Source organism: Corvus hawaiiensis, chromosome 13 (genome assembly GCF_020740725.1).
Source record: "Corvus hawaiiensis isolate bCorHaw1 chromosome 13, bCorHaw1.pri.cur, whole genome shotgun sequence".
Taxonomy (NCBI): Eukaryota; Metazoa; Chordata; class Aves; order Passeriformes; family Corvidae; genus Corvus; species Corvus hawaiiensis.
In genome coordinates, this window is record NC_063225.1 from 11,908,538 (window position 1) to 11,935,569 (window position 27,032).

Below are 27,032 nucleotides of genomic sequence, written 5' to 3' on the forward strand. Positions count from 1 at the left end.
TGTTTTTAATAACAAGAAATTTACTGTCACTGCCTGAAGTTGCTGTTTATAAACAGGTGATCTCCCTTTTTTTTTCTCCTTTTACTTACTCTCTTCCATCTTTTGTCTGGGGTCTGAGGTGATTTTTTTCTTTTCATTCCTATTTTTTTCCCCCTTCACCTTTCGTGTTAATGCTTGGAGGATTGGGGAGGACCTGTTGGATTGCTTTAGGCACAGAATGTGGTGTGGGCCCCAGCCAAATGCTTCTTGTTGTGCTGGCAAATCATTAGAATGTGTTTTGGAGCTTATTCCCTGCTTCTGCTTATCATAAACATCCAGGAATAACTTGTAGGATTCTCCACATAGATCCTGGGGCTGACAACTGGAGATGGAGAAATATCTTCTCTAAAAAATCCAGATCAAACAGTGGGATTAGAATGTTTTGCTTTGCAGGCAGTTCTTGTGCTTCTGGACGGGTGAAAAATGCTCAGTCTTGTCCGTCACTCTGTGGACACTGCTCAGTTTATTAAAAATATAAATAAATACTGGCTGCTGCCTGGTTTTCACCTCTCAGACAAGTCCCTCCCTTCTAAAAATGGGGGGAAGAAGATGCAGGTTCCCCGTGCGTGGTGTTGGATCTCAGCAGATAACCTGGGTCTGATCTTTCTCCAGCAGCAGCACTTGCAGCTCCTCTTCCTGCATTTCAAAGCAGAGTTTAAACCTCCCTGTGTTTTCCACGCCAGGAATGATATTGCCTGCCTGCATTTGCTCATTCCCCTGAATAATTGGTGCCTGTGAGACCAGCCACAGGTTTTCCAGGGAATTTCTTATCCAGAGGCACCAACACTTAAATTTTATTTATTTTTTATTTATTTTTAAGCTTAATTCCTAACTCTCGGAAGTCATGGAGACAAGATGTAATTCCTGAAAACAATTTTCTCTCCTCTGACCTGTTAACCTGTGCTAAGGGTTGGAATTCCTTGAGCTGGGAATCTGCCCAGTTTGGGAATCTTTCCTTGGGTGGAACAACTGGGCTTGTGTGGAAAGCCAAGATTTCATCTCTGCTATTGCCCTTGCAGAGAAAATCGAAGTAAATGATTCTTACCTTAAACAGTTTCCATCTCTAATAGCTTTTAAAAGAATGTAATGATTATTTTGGAAAAGAGCTGTAGGTAGGACATCCCTTTCCTCTGGATAAGCACCAGAGAGCAGTGGGGAATGATGTCAGTGCTGCCCATGGATTACTCTCATAAACTTCTAACTGTCTTTTTCCAAACCTTCTTGGTTATCTGAAGTAGTTGTGGAGCAGGGAATTCTCCTTGTTCCCAGGTGGGTTGTTCCAGAATGTTTCCTCAACACAGAGAAATTGGGGATGCTCCTACTCCTGCAGCAGTGGGAACGGCATCAAATGCTTGGGATGACACAGCCAGAAAAATGGCCCAGGTTGGACACAGTTGGAAACTGGGAGGTGGCAAAATAACCTGGCTTCTTTCCCACCTCACGCAGACAATTACGGGACTTGTTTGATGGCAGCAAAATTCCCGGAGGGATTTGGGAAGGACTGTGGTGTCGGAGTTGGGATGAGAACTTGGAGAGGGAGCACGGATAAGGAATCCATGACTAATGCAGGTTTGGTGGAGCAGCACGTGGTTGTGTTGTGTTGTCGAGCAGGAAATGTCAGATTGTGTTTAGAGATCACAGAGTTCCCTCCTTCACTCCAGGAAGGTCTTCACAGGGAGTCGGGACAGAAATGTGCCACCAACCTGAGCTAGGCCGGGTTTCTGGAAAGCTTCTTTCACTCTCTGAACGATGTCTCTCACCAGCCTCGTCCTCTCTTTGGGTTTCGGGTATTCCCTGAGTATGACAGGTTCCAAAATGCACAATACTAATGTGTGTTTGATGCTGGGGTTTGTTGGCAACCAGTCTGAGTGGCAAAAACCTCAACCTTTTTAGAGCTAAATAGCATCAGTTTCTTGTGCGCTGCTGTGATATGTGTAGGAATGGGGATTCCCATTACTAAACACCTGCAATTGCAGCGTGCAGGATTTCTCTGCAGCCAGTCCTTGGGAAAAACGTGCATATCCAAAACAGTTCAGCTTTTCTTTGTGGTTTTGTTACTTTTGTTCCTGTTAGGAAAGAGAAGTCCAAACATTTTGGCGATTCTGCTCGGCAGCCAGAGGTGGGGGCAGTTATTTGTGCTGTGGGTATTTGCTGTTGTTGGGGCCAGGCTCTTTGTGGTGGGCTTTGTACCTGGCAGGTGCCAGTGATCTTTTCACTAAATTGCTGCAGGCAACAGGAAAGAAAAGCAAGATTTCCTGAAGCAAAACGCTTTGTGTCTTTGCCCTTCAGCTTTGCTGCTGCAACTGAGCCAGCGAGGGGTTGGAATTGTGATGAGGTGAGATGTGACAGAGAAAACGTGACAAGTTGCAGCTTTTTCATGTATTTACTTGGTGTGTCTGGCAGCACTTGGGTTGTTTCCCTGCTGTACTATCCTGCCTGTTCCAGGGTCAGGATGCCATGGACCAAGGGATTGGAACCTGGAGAGGGCTTGGATTTCTGCTGGTGGAGCTGGGTTGTGTCCTCAAATAAAACACGGCTGGGTTGGAGGAGGGGACAGGAATATTCCTGTTCATGTTGTGCGAGACCTTTCCCAGCTCGGCTTCCCGGTGCCCCTGAGGGACACAATCCCCCAGCAAAGCCCTGTGCAAGGTGGGGTGGTTTAAGGCATTGCCTCCCTTTGCTGTGGAGGAAGGGTTTGTCTATAAAGTGAGGAGCTGTAATGAACCCACACGGCTTCACTGCTGGTTTTAAGGGTGGCTCTGTTGGTGCCCTGAACACTGCAAACAGAATTGTTCTTGTCCTCGTGTGCGAGGAATGTGCCAGGGTGGGGAAGATGTGGGAATTTTGTTTGTTTTGGTCTCTGGGTCTGGCTCCACCGTGGACCCTGCATTCTGTATGCTCATTCCAGCTCGCCTTTACCTTAAAAACAGAAATCATCCCGCATGGAGCAGGAGCTTCTCTGTTGCCTCAATTATTTCTTAATTCTCTTGTGCTCTTTGCAAACTGGGCCCGTGAGTTTATTAGAAAACAAGAGCAGAGTGAAGCTCTGAGAGGTTCTGGCTGTTCAGGAAGCGACTTTTAATGGTGATGGCATGTAGCGGGTTGAGTTTGAAACCGGGCGGAAACACCAATTAAATGTAGTGGTTTTGATTCAAAATATTATTTACTTATTTTCCTTCTGTGAGATAAGAATTAGGAGAAAAGCAAAGCAGGCACAAACCTTAAACAGTTGCAGTACAATGAAAGAGCTTTATTACTAACAGAATTAAAAGTAAAGAGAAAACAACAAAACAAAATTAAATTCCCTCCCCCCCCCTCTCTTTCCAGCACTTCTCTCCTTTTATCCAGCTCACACAAGGGATAACAGAACATGGGATGTTAGTCAGTGTTACAGTTCTTGAAAAGTCTCTCTCTTATGCTTAAGGAAAAAAGGGTTTTCCTCCAGTTGCACGTGGTTCCCAAACTGCCACCAATAGCAGACCCGCCCGGAAACAAACAGTCTGCTGTGTGTAGAACATCTCTCCCATGAAGAATTTCACAGTTCTTTCACACTACAGAACATGGGCCATCACATGGGGTTATTCATCTTTTTAAGGATAAGTTATTTTGGCCTGCACACAGAGGCTTTCCTTCGCCACAAGTCTCTAACAGCCTCTTACTACTTCTATATAGCCTGGCATAGGCACTCTTCACAAACTTCATAGGCACACGAGGATTCTCCATCCCCCCCATGTTCTTCAAATGGATTAAAGAGACAAACAGTTTGTGGTATTACCGTTTCTTACCACGGCATGCAAGAAGGTTTCTTTTAAGCTGCGCGCCAGAATCGCGGCACCGCCCTCTTTTCTCCTGTCGCCATGCTCAGCTCCGTCCCACGGGACTCACTTCTCTTTCTCTCTGACTCTGAAGCCGCCATGTTGAAGAGTGTTCTTGTTCAGGCTTTACGGTGGGGAAAGCCTCGCTCCCTCTGTGCTGCTGGCTGCGTGGTGTCCTCTTCAGTTCAGCACGGAGTGTGCTGGCTGCAGACAGGAGGCTCTGCCGGCTCCCGCCGGCTCCGCCGGCTCCGCATGGAGAGGAGAGGGACCCGTCTGTCCCCAGAAGCCGCGCTGGATGGGTTTAGCTGTGAGCAGTCCATGGCTGGTTTTAGCTGCCTGCGGCTCTGGGACAGTCCCCCTCAGTGATCCAGGGTCCGTGCCGCGGCGATGGGAAAGGGGGGAAGGGGGAAAGGGGAAAGGGGCAGTGGCCCCGGCCCGGCCGGCCGGGAGGCTCGGAGCCCCCCCACCTTCCAGCAGGCGAGCTCCGACCAAAAAGGGGAAGTCCCGCCTTTCCGTGCGGTTTAAATATGTAAATTGTGAGAAGCGTAATTGGTCTTAAAGACTGTCCATCAACTCAGGGTCAACCCAACACATGGCATTAAACCCATCAGCTCTAACTACTCATTCTGTTGAAGAAGTGTTTGTAAAGCATTATAAATAGTGTTTTTCCATGTTTCAGATCTATTTGTTTCACTTTCCTTTCAGCTGTCAACACTTCAGATTGGAACTGAAATGCCTTATTCTTTTAAGACATCTTCATTTCTTACCAAGTACCTCGTCTGTTCTCATTAGTAGCTCTGTGACAGTCCCACAGTTAAGTGTGAAGAAAGTTCTTGGGGAAAAAAACCAACTCCATTTCTACCCAAAGGGTTTGTGGAAGGCTGCAGCAAGGCTTATCTAGGATTAGCAGCGAGATTCCTGAGCTCTGGTGCTGTGGTTCAGCAGAGTAGAAATCTTGTGGCAAACTTGAGTTCAGTGTGGCTGATGCAAACCTCATTGAAGACGTGAATCATCTCATTCAGGGCTTTTAAATAACAGGACCAGTTTCAGTGGAGGGAAAAACCTCCTGTGGACACTTGGGCAGTGAAGATCTCTTGCAGGTGGTGGAGCTTTGAGGAAGTGATGGGAGTTTCAGGCTGGTTGTGCTAAAGCCAGGGGCAGCACCTTTCTAATCTTGGCACTTCAGGTTTAAGAATGAACGTGAATAAAATCAGAGCAGTGTTTGAGACTGAATGAATGCCTTGCACAGTTTGAAGGACCAGAGAGGATGGGAGCATTTGTAGTTAAATGCAGAGATTCCAAATGGAAATTCTGGTTTGGGCCTCCATCCTTCAGTGGCTGGGAAATTGCAGAACCCTCGTGTGCTGAATTAGGTGCTTTGGTCCCAAATATTTACATCAAGTATTGTTTGGAATTGGATCTTTTGGGATTGACTACAAAATATTCAGGGTATTTCATGCAGAAGGGCAGCCAGTCATGTCAGTGGGCTTTAGGCATTTCACTTCCTTGTGATTCCTTGGGAATCCAAAATTCTGCAGGGATATCATCATTCCAGCTGATGTCTCAGGCCATCTGATGATGAACAAGCTGCTGTCAAGTGCTAAAATATATTTTTCAATAAAAACCAGGTGCCGAAGTTGATTTTCTGGCTCCTGCCTGCCTTGCTGATGCGCACTGGTGATTACTGGTTTCGCTGGTTTGGGAAGTGTTTTTCTCAGTTCCTGGAGAAGTGAAACAGGTGACAAGTTGTACCAGTTTGATTCATTAGATCATATTGGGAGACACTGAGTGGCTGTGTTAATGAAGATGCTAATTAATAGAAGGCAAAGTCCAGCTCCCCCATCCGAAACAGGACATGCAGCTCTGATGGGAGAAGCGCAGAGATGGAATGGGAAGAAGTTTCCTTTAACCCAGGAATGATGGCATGGGGTTGCACACAAGTGGGATTATATTCACTCTACTTTTAATGTCATTGATCTCCTTTCTTTGAACCTGTGTGGATTAGTTCTGCTGCATGGCAGAAAGTGAGGGAGGCACTTGGAAGGGGTGTCTGGAGTTGAGGATTGGCACAGCTTGGATATTGTCAACGTATAACTTCTTTTACATCCAGCTAGAGCAATAAAAAATAGTTAGCATCAGAGATTCTAGCAAGTGACTAAAAAATGATTCGAGTTACAACCTTTATTTTGCACTGGCAACTTGTCCTTTTCTCAGGTTTTTTCCCCACAGAATGGAAATGCCTTTAAAAATCTCTCATTGCAGACTTTAAAATAAATACCTGTGAGCACTGTAAAAGGGGGCAGAGCAGTGGCGCCGTGCCTTCACTCTTAATGGGCTTCAGGCACTTTCTAGTGTTGCTGCGGATGCTGGAAGTTGAGTATTAATTCTTTGTTTTGTTTCTTTGAAGCAAATGGTTATGAGCCTTCGAGTTTCGGAACTGCAGGTGCTGCTGGGCTACGCGGGGAGGAACAAGCACGGCCGCAAACACGAACTGCTGACGAAAGCCCTGCACTTGCTCAAGGCTGGCTGCAGCCCCGCCGTCCAGATGAAAATCAAAGAACTCTATAGGAGAAGGTTCCCCCAGAAAATCATGACCCCAGCAGACCTGTCCATCCCCAGTGTGCACTCGAGCTCCATGCCGGCCACGCTGTCGCCATCCACCATTCCACAGCTCGGCTACGACGGCCACCCCGCCACGTCCCCCTTGCTCCCCGTGTCACTCCTGGGACCTAAACACGAACTGGAACTGCCCCACCTCACCTCGGCCCTGCACCCCGTGCACCCCGACATCAAACTGCAGAAACTCCCTTTTTATGACTTGTTGGATGAGCTGATCAAACCCACCAGCCTAGGTAAGAAAACCTCGTCCCAACACTTGGTGGTGTTTGGGGAATAATGGCCCAATTCAGCTGCTGGTGCAGCAACTGGTTAAATATTGCATCATACCAGTGTTTAGAGAATTGCTATTTTTGGTAACTTTTGGAACAGATTGTTCTACATGGAGAGACGTCTTACGTAACACTCATTAGTTGCTTTAGCTGAGCCTCTAAATATGGTTTAAACATCCGTTATTTTTAAGGGGGGACTTTGACAAGAAGCAAACTAAATCTTAGAAAAAAATGAAAAAAAAAAAAACCAGTCTGCTTTCAGTAGTTCTTATAAACCACAGAGTTTCATTATTAAAAAAAAACCCCCAAACTAAACAAAACTACCCCCAAATCCATCAAGCTTCTAAAATTTTCTCTTCTGTGCAGGGAAGGAATGCCAGGCTGGAAATTTGCTGGATCCATTACAGTCTGAACATCTGAATTTAGGGAGGCTTGTGGTTCTTTTGCAGTTGTGGCTACTTTTCTTGCAACTGATTTTTTGTATGAAGGTATAAATTACTGGTGGAGCTGCTGAGAAGGATCTGCTGCTTCCAGAGCATTATATAATGTGTGATTTCTCTGGCTCCACGTAGCACTTCACAGCATGGTTAACTTTTAATACTCTTAAATATTGCCTAAATGCAACAGTTCTGGTGATTTCTGAGGGGCTGCTCGTGGAACCTTCTGCTGGCTTGAAACCCCAGGAAAGATTCACTGCTGGTTGGAGGAGCAGATTTGTGAGAGGAGATCTGGGAAGAGAGGGTGGGTGAGTGAGAAAAAAAAGTCCTTTGCAGAAGAAATCCCTTGTAAACAAAGCTGAGCAGGTACTTTCCAGTGACAGTCTGAAGGGCTGTGGGGATGTGGGAGGCCTGATGTGTGAGTGCTGAGGGTTGTCTGTGCATTTCTAAAGGATCTGGCACGGTTGCTTGCATATTTTTTTGGTTTAGCTGCTGTAATTGAAGGAAAAGCAGAGAGTTTTTGGTAATTTAATCTTCTGGTTCAGGTATTCTTTCCAGAGGTGCACTGTATCTATTTAGCTTTAATCTAAACCCTAATTGATTAATAACCATTCCAGGCAATGCTGGTGGTGTGAGCTAATTAGCTACTTGGTATGTGTCTCATTGCTTTTCCATTATAAATACTTCAAAATAAGGCTGTAATTTCCACAAGACATTCCAGTGCAGGAATGATGGTGTGCATTGATTCCTGCATGTGGGGAGAGCACTTTGCTGTCAGCTCTCCATCTGACAGGCCAGCCCCAAATGCAGGGATCGTAATTCACTCCCTGCCAGGTCTCAGTGCCTCAGGAGTTGATGGACAATGGGATATTTTTCCCCTTTGTGCAGTGTCAGGGTGAGAAAAAGGAAGTGAAATTCCAAGCGGATAGATACCTTTGGAAGCAATCCCTGTCCTTTCTGTTAACTTCAGGAGTGTTGGGGGCTTTTGTTTTGTATGGGAATTCTGTTTGTCTGAAACAATCCTGTTAAAAACCTTTTTACTTGAGCATTTGAGGGAAGAGCTGCAGTGTCCATGCATATCACAGAATCCTGGAATGGTTTGGGTTGGAAGGGACCTTAAAGCCCATCCAGTCCCATCCCCACACCTTCCACTATCCCAGGCTGCTCCAAGCCTTGTCCAACCTGGCCTTGGATACATCCAGGGGCAGCCACAGCTTCTCTGGGCACCCTGTGCCAGGGCCTCACCACCCTGTTCAGACTTGGATTCGTGTTCTCTGTTGATTACTGATACTTTGCAAAGTCTGAAATGATTTGTAGAATATTTGCCCCAGATGGTTTGAGCACCCTTCTCGCTGCTGCCAGCAGTGTGGGTTTCCTCAAGTGTCCAATGTGTAGGTTCCCTGGTTTGTTTTCCACTGGCAGATCCTACTGCAGACGCTCAGAACCTGGCATTCAGCCAGCGTTTCAGCATCTCCTGCTTGCTTTTTCCCATCAGATTACTCATGGGATAGGGATAAAGAACTTTTGAATTTACTCTGCTGCCCTCCCCCACAAGGATGAACTGATGACCTGATGTGGGGTTTGGAATAATTCTCTGCCTGCTTGAAATAGAACCTACTGGAAGAGAAAGAAAATGTGTGTGCGAGAGAGAATTTGTCTAATTCAAGTTTCAGATCCTTCTGGGATGACAGTCATTACCTAAAACTGGGCAAAGCACATCCTTGGGTGAGATTGCCCCTGGTTGTTCCCAAGTCCAGCTGGGAAGGTTTGCTATCGTTTTCTGTCCCTTTGAGAAGTGATGGTTGATTGGAGAAGCAGTAATTGGGGAGAGCCTCAGGGCAGGGAGTTGCCCAGCAGGGAACTCGAACAGGCATTCTGTACCCAAATATTTCTTTGGGTGGGTGGGTAGCACACAACTAATGTGAGGAACGGATGAGGAAATGAAATCTGCTAACTCTGATTTGTAACGTCAGGAACAGGAGGGAATAGATGTTACCTCCTTCCACTTGAGTGCGGCTCTGGCCCAGGATTCACGTGGATGCTGGCTGCTTGCTGGGCTGGATTCATGGAATGCAGGATTTATCCATCTGCACCCTTCTCACCAGCACCTATTGAGCGTGGCTGGCTGAATCCCAGGATCACTGACATTGGAAAAGCCCTCCAAGATCATGGAGTCCAACCTTTGATCAGCACCTTGTCACCAGCCCAGGCTCTGAGTGCCACGTCCAGTCCTTCCTTGGGCATTGCTGATGTGAGACAAAGAGACATTTGTTCATTTGCTGTGGAGCTGTTGAATTTGATCCACATTTTATTAGTCACCCTCACTGCCAAGTGGAGAAAGCATCGAGATGGGATGGGTTTGTGTCCAAGCCAGCCAGGAAGGCTCCTTGTTCTGGAAATGTGTGCTGGTGGGTGAATGTGCACTGAGCTCTCTGCCGTGGTTAACCACCATTTGAAGTGATTCTATGGCTTTTTTATTTTTGGAGGAAAAGCTGTCCACTCTGGCCTTGGTGGAATGCATGCAAGTTGCCTTATTACTGTGCTTCTCTGTTGTTTTTTAATAGGATCTCTTAAAGAGGAGAATTTAGGTTGTTTGTCAAGTGAAGCTGCAGCTCTCACTTAATTCTCCCATTTCCAGCCCCCAGAGCCCAGACGTTGCTAATTGGTTGTTTTTTAAGCACATTTTCTAAAAGTAACTCCTAACACACAGATAAGATCTCTTTTGTGTGGTGAAGTGTGTTTACTGTGAGTAACAAGGACCAGAATTTGCCAGATTATTATGGAAGGGACATGAGATAGTTAAGTAACATCTTAAAAATGTGTCTTGTTACAGCAAATGTCATTCCTAATTGCTTCAGCTGTGTAGTCGTTCCAAAAAACATTTTAACTGGCTTAGGGGCCTTCACTTACCTGTAAGGGGAATGAAGCTTTTTTTTTTCCAATTGAAAGGATTAAAGAGGCTGTGAGCTCTCCTCCTCTTTGAAATCAGTCCAAATGGCAGAAGGATCATCATCCTGCAGTTTATTTGCTGTGCTTCAGCTCTCAGTGATATGAACACAGCACTCACTGAAAGTTGGATCAGAGCCAGAGGAATTAGAATTTTTACCTGCAGCCTCCTGGAAGGAAGAGGCACGAATCAGTCATTATCCCTCAGAGCCAGGAGAATTCCAGACTCCAGGTACCATCAGAGCTTCCAGTGCCTCTACTGAGGCTTCTCTGGATGGAGGTCTCAGTTTAATTTCTTGATTTCTGGACTCTACCACCAGGATTTCTCCTGGCAGCAGAATTTCCCCCTCAGGGATTGAGTCCATGTTCCCCAACCAGCATTTGTTCTCCTGACCTGCACTTACCATGAATTTCCTTTGGCTGTGAGTGATCCTGGTGCCTTGGACATGGAGCCAGACCTTGCAACCGAGCTGCCTGAAATCATTAGGGTGCTTGCAGTTCAAGGTACAGCCATTAAACAATTAAACAATTCAGTGCACAAGAAAGCTGGGTTGGAAACAAGAAAGTTTTGCTTGGCAAGTATTTCTCCTTTTTCTCTATCAGTGAGCTGATCTCTTGCTCTGTGCAATTGCTGTTACGGTTTATATGAAAGTCACGCTTTTACTGTCTTCTGTGTTTATTATTTTTTGAAATGTACTTTGTGGGAGGAAGTTCAACAAAACACTATATTCTCAACTCAGCTTTGAGCTCTCTGACTTCCGGCCCTGCAGCTTTTCATTGTGCAAGAAGGGGGTGAAATATTAGCTCTGTGCTGGGGCTGCACTGGAATTACAGTGCACTTGGGGTTCTTCTTTTGGATTTGCGTGCGCTGGGCCTCAAGTTAAGCTTTCCACAGTCAAGAGTGTTTCTTTAAAGTCTGAGAGAGCTTTAACCAACTGGGTAACTCCTGTGCTAAAAACAAGGAGTGTCATTTATTGAGGCTCTCTTCAGCTGATTGCTCAATCTCCTCATGCGTAGAGCTGAGGTCACCGATATTCCAGGCCCCAACAGGATGTGGATGTCCCAAGATTCCAGGCCCTGACAGGATGTGGATGTTTCTAGACACAGCTGCTCTGCTGTGAATGGAGCTGGGAAGCCACTTGGCTTCCACGGAACCATAGAGAATATAAAATATCAGGAGGAGCAGGGAACAAAATCCATCTCCTGGCCCTGCGCAGGACATCCCAACAATCCCGCGCTGTGCCTGAGGAAAGAAACTTCCTTGTTGAGAGGAAAACTTCTCCAGAACTGTGATCCATGCAGGGAGGTGACAGTGCTGACTTGGTGCTGCTCCTTTGAAGTGTCTGACTTGGTGCTTTTAGGAATAAAAGTTAAATTACTGAGGCATGAAAGCAGCTTTTGAGTTGTGGGACATAATTCAGGTGTCTGAAGGAATCGAGGGGCTGAACTTGAGTAAGGGGGATCCAGTGATGTTCCTTCGCTCTGGAAAAATGATGGATGTGGAGTGGAGATCCACGGCCCTAGGAGGGTGAGAGGAGAGTTGGAATCCATCCACAGAGGTGGGTTGGGAGAGTGGAGACTTTGGGCATGGAATGTTGGCATGGAAGTGTCCCCTAATCTTCCTGCAGGTCTTCAGAAATGCTCTACGCCATGAGTGATTTAAAGAATAATCAAACATAAGTGTCTGTCCAATTGCACATAATTTCCAGCTGATCTGTTCTGTATTCTGTTTATACAACATATCTGAAAGAGTTATAAAATACATAATATTTATGGATTAATTGTAGCCCTTGGAGTATTTCCAGGCTATTTTCATATATATGTTTAGGCACAATTTCAAATAAGCTCCTTCACATCTCTTTACTCCCTTCCTTTCCCACCCCCAGGGTGGCTCTGCCTGTTCCTCCTGAGGATTAACTGTGAGTTGAACAGAATCTAAAAATGATTTGAAGGGATAAATGCAGCAGCTGACCAGAGCCAGGGTTCAGTTTTTCATCTGTTCTAAGGTGGAGAACATGGTCCTGTCACTTCACTTTTCTCGGGCTGCTTGTGGGCACAGTTGTGACCTGTGGAGGTGGGAGAAGAGCTCATCAAGGAAAGAAGGATTTGGGTGTTTACTAAAATGCTTCCCCTCAAGTAGTTTTGGAGTGTTTTGAAAGGTTGAGGATGCAGCATCCGTTGTGATAAGTGATGGAAATGAAGTGGAATGGCCAAGGTGTGACAAAAAGCAGTGGGAATTTGGGATTTCTCTTGGTGCTGGACATGAGCTCAGAGCTCCTGAACCCCACAGCTTGTGCAGGACATGGCTGAGGGATGTCAAATATTGGATATTGGGATGCAGAGCCCTCCTTCGGCATGGGCTGGCGTGGCTTTAGTGATGGCTGAGAGGCTTTTCCAGGGAGAGGGTGGCTCCAGGAGGGATCTGGCTGCGCCCAGCCCCATCCTGCTCACTGCAGCTGCATTTAAGGGCAGCAGGAAGTGCAGGGAATGGTAGGTGGTGGTTTGAAAGCACTGCTGGTTCCAGAAGATGACAGAGCTTGGGGCTGAGAGGTTGTGGTTCAGAGGCAGGAAGTGTTGATGTGTAAATAAACACTCGGTTACCCGGGAACTCCAGAAATTGGGGTGGCTTTAAAGGCCTCGTGGTGCAGCCTGAGATGAGATCCCCCAGTAAGGTGAATCCTCTCAGCATTTTTCTCCCACAGACCCACTTGGATCGTGCTTCCCTACAGCCATTAGAGCTCAACCCCAGCCTTGGCTCCTGCTTCCAAACACAGCTGGATAAATGAGCCCTGGGCAGAGCGATCCAGGAGGCTCCGGACAGCCGGAGCGATGAGGAGCCGTGCTGTGGTGTTGTGTTACGGATTTCCTGCCTTCTGCTGCCCTGGAGCAGGGCTCAAAGCCTCTCTGCATTTTAACATTTTCAAAACTTCATGTTTTCTGTGCCCTCCTCTAAGCACAGTCATTTTTCTGGTTGGGAGGCAGGGATTAAATTTTCAGCAGTGATATTTGATAGAGGACTGAGCATAAATTGATGCGATGCCTTCTGTTGTTTAAAGGAAAAGCAAAATGAGGCATCTCACCTGTCTGGGGAGGAAAAGCAAGAATTGGGGAATATCCTGAGTTGGGAAGGACCCAGCAGGATTATCCAGTCCAGCTCCTGGTCCTGCACAGACACCCCAAAATCCCACCCTGTGCATCCTTGGGAGCGTTGTCCCACATTCCTGGAGCTCTGGCAGCCTCGAGGCCGTGCCCATTCCCTGGGGAGCCTGGTCAGTGCCCAGCACCCCCAGGGGAAAAACCTTTCCCTGAACTCCATCCCAAACCCCTCACTCAGCTTGCCTCGTCCTGTGCCTGGTCACAGAGAGCAGAGCTGCCCCTCATGAGGAAGTTCCAGACAGCTATTCTGTATTTGTGGTTAATATTTTGACAAATGTAGCTAATCCAGACTGTTAGGTTAGTGAATAACCAATTAGGCATCCCTTGTTTTTCTTATAGCATGCAGCAAAAATTTCCTCTACTGCTCATACTCTTCCTTAACACAACTGGTTTTGCCTTTGGAAATCAACACAATTATTGGGAATCATTGGGAAAGGGCCCATTCAGTGGTATCGTAGGTAACAACTGTGGTGTAAAGTACAAACTTAATTTCAGTCCAAGCCTCTCTCTAATATATTCCCTCCAGCTTAATAAGCTGCACTGGGTGATAATGGTGGGAAGATGAACCTCAGTTTATTGGTCAGCTGTGTTAGGAAGCATCACCACCTCCGCTCTGTGATCCCAGAAAATTCATGAAAGATTTGAGGGTGTTTGTGCCTGAATGGAAATTCAGAGAGTAGCTTTTTCTCAAGACAGCAAGAGGTATTTTACTGCAGAAAGATTGTGTGGCTATTTTTAGCCCTGGGTACTGGTGAGGTGGAACAGAATATTTTTAGAGCTGTAGAAAATGCAGCCACTCAAGATGGGTTCTTTTTTTTCACTCTGGTGCTGGAGGGGTTTTCCAAAATAAAGAGCAGAATTAGTAGAAAATGCCTTTTCTGTGTCATTTTTGTTTATTAAATAGGTGATCTATTGATTGTGTGTATGTACATGTATTGTAATATATATATATACACACACCTATATATACAGTGTGTGTGTATATATATATATTTTTATATATATATTCCTATAGGATTTAAAGTGTTTTGGCCCTGTGGATGCCATATATTGAAACAGTTTTCCCTTAAATTTTGAAAACTTTTTACCTGAGTAAAATGTTTTAAGAAAATCCTCAACCAGCAAGGCACAATTGTGTCCCTCAGTTAATCTGTACCAACCCCAGGTGCTGTTTGGATCATTCCTGGAGTGAGGTAAACCTGGAGTAATTCAGGAAATGGTGGTGAGAGCGAATTCGGAAAAGAAGAGTTTGGGAGAAGAAACTCTGTAACTTTTTAAGCATTTTGCACTCTTGACTCTTCCAAGCTCTTTTCCATTCAGAGAGAGCTAAAGAAAGTGTTTTCATGTTTAATAAATCATAGTTATGGAAAAGAAACAACAAACCCAACCCCCAAAAAACATTCCTGGCATCTTTCTGAAGAATGTTCATATTAACTCTGTTGTCCTGGCTTGATTCCAGCTTTATTGGATTATAAATTCTATTTTCATCCACTTGGTTTTCAATTGCAGATCTATTTTTACCTTTCTTTTGTTAAATAATAATGGTTGTTTGCAGGGCATGGTTGTGTTTGTAGCCATCAGAATGATTTTATTGTCTAAGACGATATATTTGCATGTTTCTGGTTTTAATCATCCTCCAGAACTTTAAATTATGTGCTTGACTTGCCAGGATCTGTTTGGTGTTTTAAACACAGCAGATACACCAGATGAATTAATAGAAATCTGTCAGCCTTTCTGCGCTCTGAAATTCCAGATTTCCAATGTCTCTGCCTTGGAAAATCTCAAGTCTTTGGGAATAGAGGAGTTGGAGCCAGAGATAAAGATGGAAGCTCCGTGTTTCATGGAAAAGCTGCTAAATGAGCTCTGTTTCTTGTGGTTTGTTGGGATTTTCATGCATCATTTGTAGGCTAAGCAGATCTAGAAGGACTAGATATGGGCATGAAAAGCTGATAAGGGAGAAGATTAGAGAAAGCCACAAAGAAAAACCAGATTTCATCTCCCTTTTAGATGCAACTACACATCCAAGGGGCAGAGTGGTATCCTCAGAGTAGCTGAGGAGCCTGACCATAACTCGGTTGTAGTTTAATGTAGCTTCTGGTCTATCTTCCTCTGCCTGTTCTGCTCAGTCTGTCAAGAGTTTTGAAATATTTTGATTGCCTTTTGGAGCATCTTTGCCTAATTAACAGGTTTTTTTCTTTCCTCTTTGCAATTTGGCCATGCTCCCGTGGTAATCACAGCAAGGGCTGTACACAAAACAACGTATGGAGAGCTTGGGGGTGGCAGTGCTGCTTTCCAGGGAATCAGAGCTCTGGAATCAGGGATCCAGCAGCTCCCAGGCTTTGCTCCCAGTCAGTAAAACAAGGGCACAGCACAGAGTTCCAGGAGGGTTTGGGTTGGAAGAGGCCTGAAGTCCCATCCCACCCCTGCCATGGGCAGGGACACCTTCCCCTATCCCAGCCTGCTCCAAGCCCCGGCCAGCCTGGCCTTGGACACTTGCAGGGATCCAGGGGCAGCCACAGCTTCTCTGGGAATTCCAGCCCAGCCCTTCACCACCCTCCCAGCCAGGAATTCCTTCCCAGTATCCCATCTAACCCTGCTCTCCTTCAGTTAAACCCATTACCCCTTGTCCTGTCACTCCTTGCCCTTGCAAAGTCTCCTCTTTGAGGATGCAACATTAACTGCACAAAAGACACTGAAAAGACAAAAAACCACCCAAATCTCAAGAAGAAATGTCCAAGGGGTTTTTTTATTTCGTTTTTGATTGAAGCAGAAGCTGTTTTCTGTCCTGGCATGTACTGTGAGGAGAGCTGGAATGGGGAAAGCTCCCGTGGCAGCACTCAGGGATCTCCTTCTACATTTTCTCCCAATTAAATGTATAAATGCTTTAATTTGACCAGTACAACAGCTGGATATTGGGAGAAATTTCTTTCCTGGGAGAGTGGTTAAGTATTGAAACAGCTTCCCCAGGGAAGTGTGGAATCACTAACCCTGGAAGGGCTCAAAAATCAAGTTTTGATTTAGTTGACGAGGTGGTGTTCAGTCAGAGCTGGACCTGGTGATCTTGGGGGTCTTCTCCAACCTTAAAAATTCAGTGATCCTGTGAATATGGAAGTTCAAAACCCTCTTTTCATATCACTATTCAGTAAAAAGAAATCTTCTATCAACATGAGCAGGGGAAAAAGGATTGAATGTGAACCTCTGGACCAAACTGTGTCACAGTTTTCCTGCTGCACGCACTTCCAGTTCCTCCTGTTTGCCCATTTCCCTGCTGCATTCCCTAAACTGGAGCTGCTGCAGAACCAAACCAAGCACAAAGATGGGCAGGGGAAAGGGAAAAGCGTGGGAAAGGCAGGGTTAGAATTTTGATAGCTGCTGGTTGACTTCTCTGGATAATTAAGCTTTAAATGAAGGTGGCATTAGTTAAATGCTCAGCAGTTTTTAATTAATAAAGTGCTGGAGTTCACACCAAAAGTTCCCAAAAAACCTTCCAGGACTTTTCTAATAAAGCCAAAGTTGACAATTTCCAGGCTAAAGCAAATATTACCTGGGAGAAAAATCAACCCAGCAGATAAAACTATGGAAAACTCGGAAATAATAACTGGAATTCCCTCATTTCTCTGCAGTGCATTAGCTTTGCTAATTCAACTTTTGTTAATTAGAGTTTGTAATGGTGATCTTTCCATTTATAGCTAAAAATAGGTGTCAAATTCTATCGAGGAGCACGTGTGAAAGCAGGTTTTCATTGTTAATTGTACACATTGTGTTTGTATTTCCTGCAGACATTGTGCTCGCTGCGCTGGCTGGGAGGAAATGTATGCATTTCAAAATACAAGTTCTTTATAAAACTTCATGCTTTTCCAAAGATTCCCTGTGCTCCTCCAAGCAGCAACTTTCTGTTCCCCGTTCCTGCTCATCCAGCTTGGGAGCAGCAGCAAGTAGTGGAATAAATGGAAGGATTTTGCAGCACTGTCAGGCAGGATGGATAGAGATGTAATTTTGGGAGGTTGCTGCTGGTAATATTTATACTCAGGCAGTGCCTTCGCTATTGTTGGTTCCAGCCCACCACACGCTGTTTGGAACAAAATCTCTCAAGTCTCACCCTGAAGTGTTCACTCTGCTGTCACTCAGGGATGAGTCAAGAAGTGCATGATAGTAAACCAAAAAAGGGTAAATTTGTCGAGTGTTCAGTGCACTGGATGTTTATTCAGAACCCTATAAAGTTATTAAGAATAATGAGATTGAGTGGAAAGCTGCTTGCGAGGTGCACTTGGGTGTGTGTTGGTGAGTGTGCGGAGTAATTCTCTGGGGAGGTGATGCTTTCTTTTAATTTATTATTTAAAAAACTCTTTTCATTGCTGCAGTGGCCCTGTGAAGGGTTGAGTTTTAGCTAAAAGCACTATTTTAGAGATATTTAACATTAATTTCCAGCAGGAGCATTTACTCTTGAGCAGTGTTTGGCTCAGCAGAGTGGAAAGGCTTCAAAATCAGATTTTATAGTTGCAGATCTCATGAGTTCTTGGCTTATTACAGATATATTTGGTGCCTTTCAGTCCATAAAATACTGAACTGAACTGTGAGATGTCCCACATGTTGTGCTTCAGCCCCTCTGTGAACTTCTACAGGCCAAGCCATGATCTGCTGCAGTGAGGGAAATAAAAAAGTGATTGATGAGAAGTCCTAAGATATTTTTTTTTTTAATATCAGAGCACATTTGACATTAAATTACAGTGATAAAAAGCCTTGATTTGCCTGAGCTCTGCCGTTATCTTCATCCCTATTTTAATGTACACTTTATAGGCATATAAAGTTTGTTCATTGTATTTTTATTTACAGGAGGCTTTCAGTGGCAACTTCCTCATTGGCTCTAAAGCTGTTCAGAGAAGCAGATGTGCCTCACACTGCTGGGCTGGCCATAAAAACGTGTGTTAGAAATGTAGACACTTTCTTCAATTATTGACTGATTGTCTGGGCTGGTTTTGATGTTCTCTGTTCTCCTGCAGCCTCAGATAACAGTCAGAGATTTCGAGAAACCTGCTTTGCCTTCGCGCTGACGCCACAGCAAGTGCAGCAGATCAGCAGTTCCATGTGAGTGAGCTCCAGCAGCCTTTAAATCCCGATAAACCCCCCAAAGGAGCCAGCTTTCCATATCCCTAACTTGGAAATGGGAGGGGGGTATTTCCTCTTTTCCCCTTTGTATGGGGAGCAAAAGGGTGAGGAGGAGAGAATTCAGCACCGCCAGTGAGTTTTGGGTGGGTTTCTCTGGCCCGAAGTTCTCTGCAAATCCAGAATTCTGCTTCCTGCAGCCCTTCCTTCTCTGTTAATTCACTATAAAGGTGGTACTTTACCCCTCAGAACTTCATAGTTTACCAAAAAAAAGGAAATTATATAGGTCAGGTGAGGATTTATTTGTTTACCTTGAAAAATAAAAACTGTTCCTTTGAGCTTGTCTTGAGAGTGGTGGTTTGAGCACAAGTATCAAAGTCTGGTGTACATTTTACATACACCTGAAAGTATTTTACACTTTTTTTGGGGTAAAAAAGAAGTGTTTTCCATAAATTGAACTTCCAGCAAACTCTTAAGGAATCTGTATTGCAATATTGAGGGATCTCTTGCGGAAACAGGATGTTTTAACCCACGTTCTCTTGTTTCCAGGGATATTTCTGGGACCAAATGTGACTTCACAGTACAGGTCCAGCTAAGGTAGGTATTTTATTGCCTGTGCTGCTGTTGGATTTTAAGATTCAGATCCTGCCCAGCAGGTTGGGAATTCCTGGATGGAGAAGAGCCTCATCCTGGTTGATTTTCTTGTCAGCGAATCCTCCTTCCTGTAACTCCACGTTTGCATTCCATGTGCCTGGGCCTGAAGAATCCATGAGCAGGGAGGGTTGTTCTTCCTAGCAGGGATGCCAAGCTCAGTATTCCATGGGCATCCCGAGGTCTGCTTCTTTAGGCACTTTGGGAATCACAGCCTGGTTAATTTGGGGGTTTTGGCAGGTGTATCACAAATTGATGAAATCCTCTCTCTCAGCCGGGTGGGGTGGGAGGGGCCAAGGGCTGAGGAGGGAATCAGGGAAAACAGGGCCAGAAGGCAGCTCCCCCTCTTTGGGAGCAGCAGGTTGGTTATCCAGCCCCTGATGGGATATGGACATGGACGGGGCAGGTCCCTGGAAGGAATCCAGGGGAGCTGAGAGGCTCTTGCTGCTCCTTGGAATGCCCATTGTCCGTGAGCCGGGCTGGGAGCAGGAAGGGTGGGTCCTGCTGGGGATCCAGCAGCAAAAGCGCCTCTTTGAACTTCAGTAAATAAACTCAACATCAGAGGCCTGAGGAGTCCGTGGCTGTGCTCAGCAGCTGCCTGGTTTGCTGGAACTGCAGCTGGGACAGTGGAAAATGTCACTTGTGACACCTTGGTCTGACCGTGGAGAGGTCAGGCTGGAGAAAAGGCAGCAAAGAAATTGGGATTGTCTGTTGTGACAGGAACCTGCCTATGGGAACGAGTCAGGCTGAGGAATTCAAGGAATCTGAGGAGGAACCTACAGCCTTCTTGAATGAACCTCTGTCATTTTGGGGGGCTTTCCTGCTTAATTGACATCATTTGAGACTGTGCTCAGCAAGACTTGTCATGATTTCATAGCTCAGTGGAAGAACAATTCCTTGCAGGAAAAGACAATCTTTAAATCACTTTAAAAGTGAAAGATGATAGCAGCTCTTTGCTTTTAGGTTTTGTTTATCAGAAACCAGTTGTCCACAAGAAGATCACTTCCCACCCAATCTATGTGTGAAAGTAAATGGGAAACCATGCAGCCTTCCAGTAAGTAAGATGTTCTTTCAATACACATTTTGGGATGCACTGTTAGGAATTATCTGCCAGAAATTAGCCTGAAAATTTATCCCTACCTTTGTTTTCATATTCTGGAGCGCTGGAATGGAAAGATCAAGGAAACTGTTTTAGCCAGTAGATCCAGAAGATGAATTCCCAAAAGACAGGAAATTTTGGTGTTTGCCCAACAGCAGCTGCCAGTCCTGGGCAGCACAGGGGCTGGGCTGGGCTGGGCAGTGTGAGCCAGGCAGGCTCCAGTGCAGGAGCTGGATAATAGGAAGAATTCCTTCCCTGGGAGAGTGGTTAAGGATTGAAACCTGGAAGGGTTCAAAAGTGACTTCGGATTTACTTGACAAGGTGGTGTTCAGTCAAAACTTGGACCTGAGGATTTTGAGGCCTTTTCCAGCCTTAATGATTCAGTGATTTTATGAAGATGGAAGTTGAAAACTCCCTTTTCAAGATCACATGTTGTTATTAAGTAAAAATAAGTCTTAATTAAAATCTTTAATGTCTTAAATTAACATGAGCAGAGGAAAAAGGATTGCATTTTAGAACCTCTGGTCCAAAGTTTAGGGGTTTTTTTGTTTAGTTTTGCTGAGACAGGAGAGGTGGCAAAGTTGCCTTCAATATTCTGTGGGCAGGGTTAGGATTTTGGATTTCTGTCAGGAGAAAGATCTTGTAGAATAGTTGGTATTTTATCGTCTGATCCTTCTCCCTTTGAATTAAACATGGAGCCCGGTCCAGGTGTATTGGGTTGTGGTGGGAGGGGCAGGAGGCAAAAGCTCTGTTGAATTCTTTTTCCTGAGAGATGAAATCTTTTGGTTTTTAGGGCTATCTGCCACCAACCAAAAATGGTGTTGAACCAAAGCGCCCCAGCCGACCAATCAACATTACCTCACTCGTCCGCTTGTCCACCACGGTCCCCAACACCATCGTCGTGTCCTGGACTGCAGAGATTGGCAGAGTGAGTGACTCTGGGGTCTCTTGTATGTCTTTGAGAGATGAGCAGGTTTAACTGTGCAGGAGATCCTTGCTGGGGTAGCCACAGAGTGTCCTTGTTCAGCTGGAATTCTGTGGTGCCGGGCGGTCGGGACGTGCTCCCTCAGATCCCTCACGTGCTCCCTCAGATCCCCCCCTCACGTTTGGGGTGGGATCTCTCTCTCCTCGCTCCCCCCTCCCCCCCAAATCTTTGTGGCTCAGGGAGGGCCCAGATAAAGAGATCAAGGCATCCTCTAAACCTTTTGTTTGTTGATTTGGCCAAACTTCAGACTTTGAAGCTCTTCCTGACTTCAGGGGCTTGACAAACCTTGGCTTGGACTTGCAAGGAGCGGGTGACGTTGAGCACAGAGTGGCGCATTAGAGCTGTGAGTGTGGGCACAGAACAGCACAACCCAGCTGATTTCATTGGCCTTTCCTACATTTCTCCTCTCCCAGCCGCTCTCCTCATCCTTCAGATCTAAAACCTCATGTTTTTATCACTTTTTTGTGTCTGTGGGGAGAACGTTACAACCGGTGTTAGAAAATTGCTGATGTTCCACTGGACTAATTAAATCTGGAACATGCTGCAAAAAGGGACTTCAATAAATCAGCCCATGAATTAGTGAGCTGCTTTCAGTGCTGGCAGCAAAGCTGCTGGATGGGCATTCCAGAGGCACCGTGTGCTGCTGCCACTGCCCCCGTCCTGTTTTTAGAAGTCCCCAGAATTGTCCTGAGGTGAAACTTTGTCCAAGAATTTGTCAGCGTGCAAAGCCCAGGATTCCTGAACCAGCGTGGAAAAATGCTTACACTCCAGTCAGGCACAATAGGCAGTTATAAAACACCAGGATGGTATTTCATGATGGATTTCTTGTGGAGCGGAAAACAATCTCCATTCAGATTATGGGATAAAGGATGGCTGAGTGATTTTTGTAAAAAATCCTCTTTTATCTAATGAGAACTGCAGGTACCAGAAATAAGCAGTTACAAATCAGCCTGCTTTGGTTGACACTGCTGACGTGCCTCCATGCAGGTGGATGGATCCTGGATGCTGCTCTGAGGGATTCAGAATTCAGGATTTAGGGACAAGAAGAGCCCCAGGTTGGAGTTAGTCCCTTGGGAACTGGCTGGTTCTCAGGTTTCACAGATAAATCGGTTATAAAGAACATTTTGGGTAACTTCTGGCATAAGTAAGCATTAGATCCCAGAAGTGTCCAAAGCCAGGTGGGATGGGCTTGGAGCAGCCTGGTCTGTGGAAGGTGTCCCTGCCCATGGCAGGGGTGGAATGGGGTGAGCTTTAAGATCCCTTCCGATTCTGTAAGACACAATCCTTCTTAAACTGATTCTTCGAGACTTTGACAGTGAAATGTGAGGAATTATTTTTTATTTGGCTGTGCCTGTGCAGCACAAAATTTGAGTTCCTCTCTCCCCCTTCCCTCAGGAATCACTTGCATGTCCCAACTGGTGCTCCCTACCTTTGCTGGAGTCCTCATTGTGATTTTTACACAATCTGTTTCAAGAGCCTTCTGTACAGGATGCCTCGGGCAAGTTCCTGCCTTTGTAGATTCAAGCTGTCGGTAAATAATTTCACAACGTTAATTAGCATTTTTCTAACTTCTCTCCTAATTGAGGCATTAAACAAACAAGTTAAAGCAGTAGTGGTTTTTAACGATGTGAGAAGCATTCATTTCGAGAATAAAATATTTAAAACGTGGTGTTTCTGATGCTATTTCAATTTGTGCGATTTTGTGGTGAGATATATCACTGAAATCCTGCCTTCAGATCCTAAATAAAGGATGGGAGATGTCACAATTACATGGATTTTTTTAAGTGGAAACGTGTGGCAGTTGCTGGGGGAAGCCTTTTATTTTTCAATTTAAATTGTATGAATGCAGCTCCAGGTTTAGCCAATGTTTAAATCAAAAAATAATTGATGTACCCTAATGTGAGAAGACAGATTTGGTCCTTTCCATTCTGGGGATTGAGAGGTGTTGCTGCTGAATCACATTTTTAGAAAGACATTTATAACCTGATTTTTTTGGAGATTGTAAGAAAAATGAGAGCTTCAGAAATCCAGGCTATGAATTGAACTCCCTGGCAGGAAGAGCTCATTCCATGAGGGAAGGCTCACCTGAGGTATGGGACCTGACAGAGCTGGGTTCTGCCTCTGACCTGCGTGGATCCCAAAGGATTTCCTGTAGAGGCAGAAGGGAGCATCCATGGCTTTTCCTGACCCTGATAAGGAACTTTGGCATGGTCAGATCTGTGGGGACTGGTGGGGAAGTGACCCAGCCCTTGGACAGGCTGGGAGTGGGGACTTGGGCTGGGTCTCCAGAGCACATCTTGGCCCCTCTCAGCCCTTGAACTCCTGAACTGCCTTTTTCCTGTTCTTCTCTGGTGGTGCAGTTCACATTTCAGAGACAGCTGAGTGCAGGAAGAGAAGATGACCAGTGCTTCCAGATACTGCAGATGATGCATCTTTTGAAGAAGCATCACTGCTCATTTTCCTATTTTGAAACCAAAATAAGCTTTTATTAAAAAAAACTTCTGATGATATTTGAACTGACAGCTTTCCTTAAATGCACTGCCACAAGTGCAATATTTAACATTATCTGTATAAAATTCAGTGCACTGCCATGAGTGCAGTGCTGAACATTACCCATATAAAATTAAACCACTGCCACAAGTGCAGTGCTGAACATTATCCATATAAAATTCAGTGCACTGACACACGGGCAGTACGTTATCCATGTAAAATTACCCTGTTTAGAGGGATAGGCTGCATGTGTGAAATAGATGTAGAACTTCCAGAAGTGTCCTAAATGCTGTTTTAAAAGCCTGGTTTGCATCTCAGCCTCAGTGAAGTGTGAAGTCACTTTCGTTGCCTCTGAAACTCCAGCCCCGTGAATTTCCTGAAGGGTTTCTCCGAGAACTTTGCCACCTGCAATCCCATACCAAACTATCTCCAGGCTGCCTGTGCTGCAGCCAGGGTTTGCTCTGATGTGTTTGGTGTTTTCCAGAACTATTCCATGGCCGTGTACCTGGTGAAGCAGCTCTCCTCCACGGTGCTCCTGCAGCGGTTGCGGGCCAAGGGAATCCGGAACCCGGATCACTCCAGAGCACTGAGTATGTGTCTGCTGGGCTTGTTCAAAAAGGAGAAATCACTTTTGTAAAGGCACATTTGGAATCAGGACTGTACTAACCAAGCTTTGGACTTCCTACAGCCCTCTGGGCTTTGGGAATCTGATAGTGGTGTTCTTTGTATTCAGTTCCAATTCAAAGACTCAGAGGCCTTTGTTTGCACTAGGAGCCAGTCCAGGAACCCTGTTGACACTGTGAGGGGAAAAATGCAAGAGAATCTCTTTCAGCTCAGCCATCCTGGCTTTGTTTGTGCAGAATGGCACAACTGTATTTCTACAGAGAAGTGCTCATTCAGTACCTCGGGCAGGCTGCGCTGAAGGCCTCACCCTGGACCTGGATGCTGGGCAGGAACGGCTCCATCGAGCTGGTTCTGTTCCCTTGGCACTGAGCTGTGGAGTGAGCCTGGAGAGAGTGGCCAGCACAGAGCTCCTCCCAACCCCCTCCTCACTCGGGTGTGAGATTTGCTGCCTTAGTGTTTGCTCTGACAACAAGCTGGTGGAAGTTTGTGTCATAAAAATGCCAGCACAAACTGCTGCGTGTTTGGTTTTCAGGGAGAGGGTGAAATCCCAGCACCTGATCGCTGTTGTTACTCTGTAATGCTCAGATAAGGGCTTGTACCTTCTCCACAAGGGAAGAAATGAGTCCAGCAGTAAATAAAAGTGCTGGGCATTAACTTGTCCTAATGCAGTTTGATGATTTAAATGCCCAAAAATCTAGAGAGTTCCCAGGTGGCTGCTGCTCTGCAAGTTGAGAATGAGGGTGTAGGTGCAGTTCTTAGAGCAGGAATAAAATGGGACTGACTCGTTCATTTAACCAATGACTGCTTATAAAACAGGCCTTGCACACCAAAATAGAGGATGAAAGACTCCAGAAGTGAAAGACTTTGATATTTCACTGCAGTTACTTAAATCTCAGATTTTGTCATGGTACTTCTGACTTCCTACTGCTCAATTTGCTTTTCAGTTTTAAGTCACAGGATTGCTTGATGAGGATTTTGGGGGGTTTTAGTGGTGCCTGTTCATGTGAGAATTGTTAACAAGTTGAACAACTTCAGCTTGAAGTTAGAGGTGAAATTAATGTGCTTTATCTGTTGGTAGGTATTAAAAAATGATCAGTGCAAAGTTGCATGTAGAAGAGTTGAGACCTGAGTTTATCTCTGGATAAACACATTTTCTAGGGGTCTTGAACTGGAAGTTTACCACACACATTTCAGACTTGTTTTATTTCTTTATCATCCAATTCATGTTTGAATTAACCTAAAATAAACTTTTTCTTCTTTAAATACCAGTTAAAGAGAAACTAACTGCTGATCCAGACAGTGAAATAGCAACTACCAGCTTAAGAGTGTCTCTTCTTTGTCCAGTAAGTTGGTTTTTTATTCCCTCCAAAGTGATTCTGATTGAAATGTGGCTGTTGTGGGATGTGTGTGGGAGAGGTTACCTTGTGTTTACCTGGTTTAACTTTGTCGGGACAGAGAGCAGCTGAAATTCTCTCTCACTGTGCTTAAAAGCCTGTGAAATACCCCTGGGAAAAGGAGTGTTCCATTAGCTTGAAAATGTTACTCAAAATATGTGTAAGCACACATTTAAATCTGTCACTGGATCATCTGAGTGTGCAGGTTGGGCTTGGATTGATAAAACCTCTCTCAGGGGGAAAGGGGGTGAATGTGGTATTGAGCACCTTGAATCTGAAATGGGTGATGTGCAAATGTACACTTGGAATATTTAATAATCTGCACTTAAAAACAAAGCAGTGTCTTGGAGGTTGTTCAAACAAAATGTTTTGATCCAATTTGAGGTGAGAGAAAAGAATTCCAGTGAACATGCAAGTGGCAGAGATGTATCTCGACCTATTTGTTATTTTTTAACCAAGTAGCTGCACTGTTTTCTGCCTGGATTTGTGTTATCAGTGGTAAATGCCCAACATTAATGTGATATGTGCTTCTTTGAATCTCTGGGGCTTGTTTCAGGTGCAGGGCACCTTCAGAATCCTTGACTCTCTGTATTGATTGACAGAGTCCCTTTATTGCAGCCCAGCTATTGAAATTCTTGTCAAGATTAAGGATACATCTGTTTCCTGCTTTGCCTCAATCTGCTCAGGCTTGACACGAAATTCTCAGGTTTAAAATCTAAACAAGAAAACTTGGCTTTATTCTTGCAAAATTGGAGCTTATTTTTCAGGTTATTTAATATGTTCTTAAACTCTAAAAAGAGAAACTTTTAGAGGTGTAATTGCTTCATAAAAAGCACAATTAACAGTGTGGTTATTTTATATATATATATATATATAACGTTCTTGTAAATCTTTGAATGTGGTATTGTCATGATCTTCAATTTTATTCCTTTTTCCATATCAGCATTGATTCTAGCTAAGGAAGATAAGGAATTTTTAAGGAAGATAAAACTAATCTGTGAGAAAGATACAGATTGCATTTACCAGATAAAATCCTGATCTGTAGAGCTGATAATCTCAAAAACCTGTAACTGCCATGTCATATTTTGGAACACTGAAGTATTGATGAATTATTTTAAGTCAGTCTTCATGCATCTGGTGGAATTACAGATTTTTATTCAGCTTATTTGATTTGTCAAGGTGTTGCTTTATAGATCATTCCATGAGAATTTCCTGTTTGTCCCGATTGCCTCCATCACTGATAAAATTCCTCTGCAGTGTTTTTGGGTTCCCTTTTTTCCTCCACTTTTTCCTCCTTCAGTGCTGCCTGATTTCCCAGTAGCTCTCGGAATAATCCATCCCAGGCTCTTTGGGGCAGAGACTGCACCTTCCAACAGAAAGGTTTTACCTTGATTCTCCTCAGGTC

At 44.9% G+C, this 27,032-nt stretch overlaps 1 protein-coding gene across 1 annotated transcript in view; it reads left to right on the plus strand.

Annotated features, from left to right (window-relative positions):
* The window catches only part of PIAS1 (protein inhibitor of activated STAT 1), a 52,796-nt gene that overhangs the window by 16,169 nt on the left and 9,595 nt on the right, over positions 1 to 27,032 (plus strand). Inside the window, exons 2-8 of the mRNA XM_048317646.1 lie at positions 6,262 to 6,706; positions 18,282 to 18,366; positions 18,934 to 18,981; positions 19,999 to 20,089; positions 20,928 to 21,062; positions 24,094 to 24,199; positions 25,503 to 25,576. Coding sequence (XP_048173603.1) covers positions 6,262 to 6,706; positions 18,282 to 18,366; positions 18,934 to 18,981; positions 19,999 to 20,089; positions 20,928 to 21,062; positions 24,094 to 24,199; positions 25,503 to 25,576 — 984 coding nt within the window. The remainder of the gene's footprint in view (positions 1 to 6,261; positions 6,707 to 18,281; positions 18,367 to 18,933; positions 18,982 to 19,998; positions 20,090 to 20,927; positions 21,063 to 24,093; positions 24,200 to 25,502; positions 25,577 to 27,032) is intronic.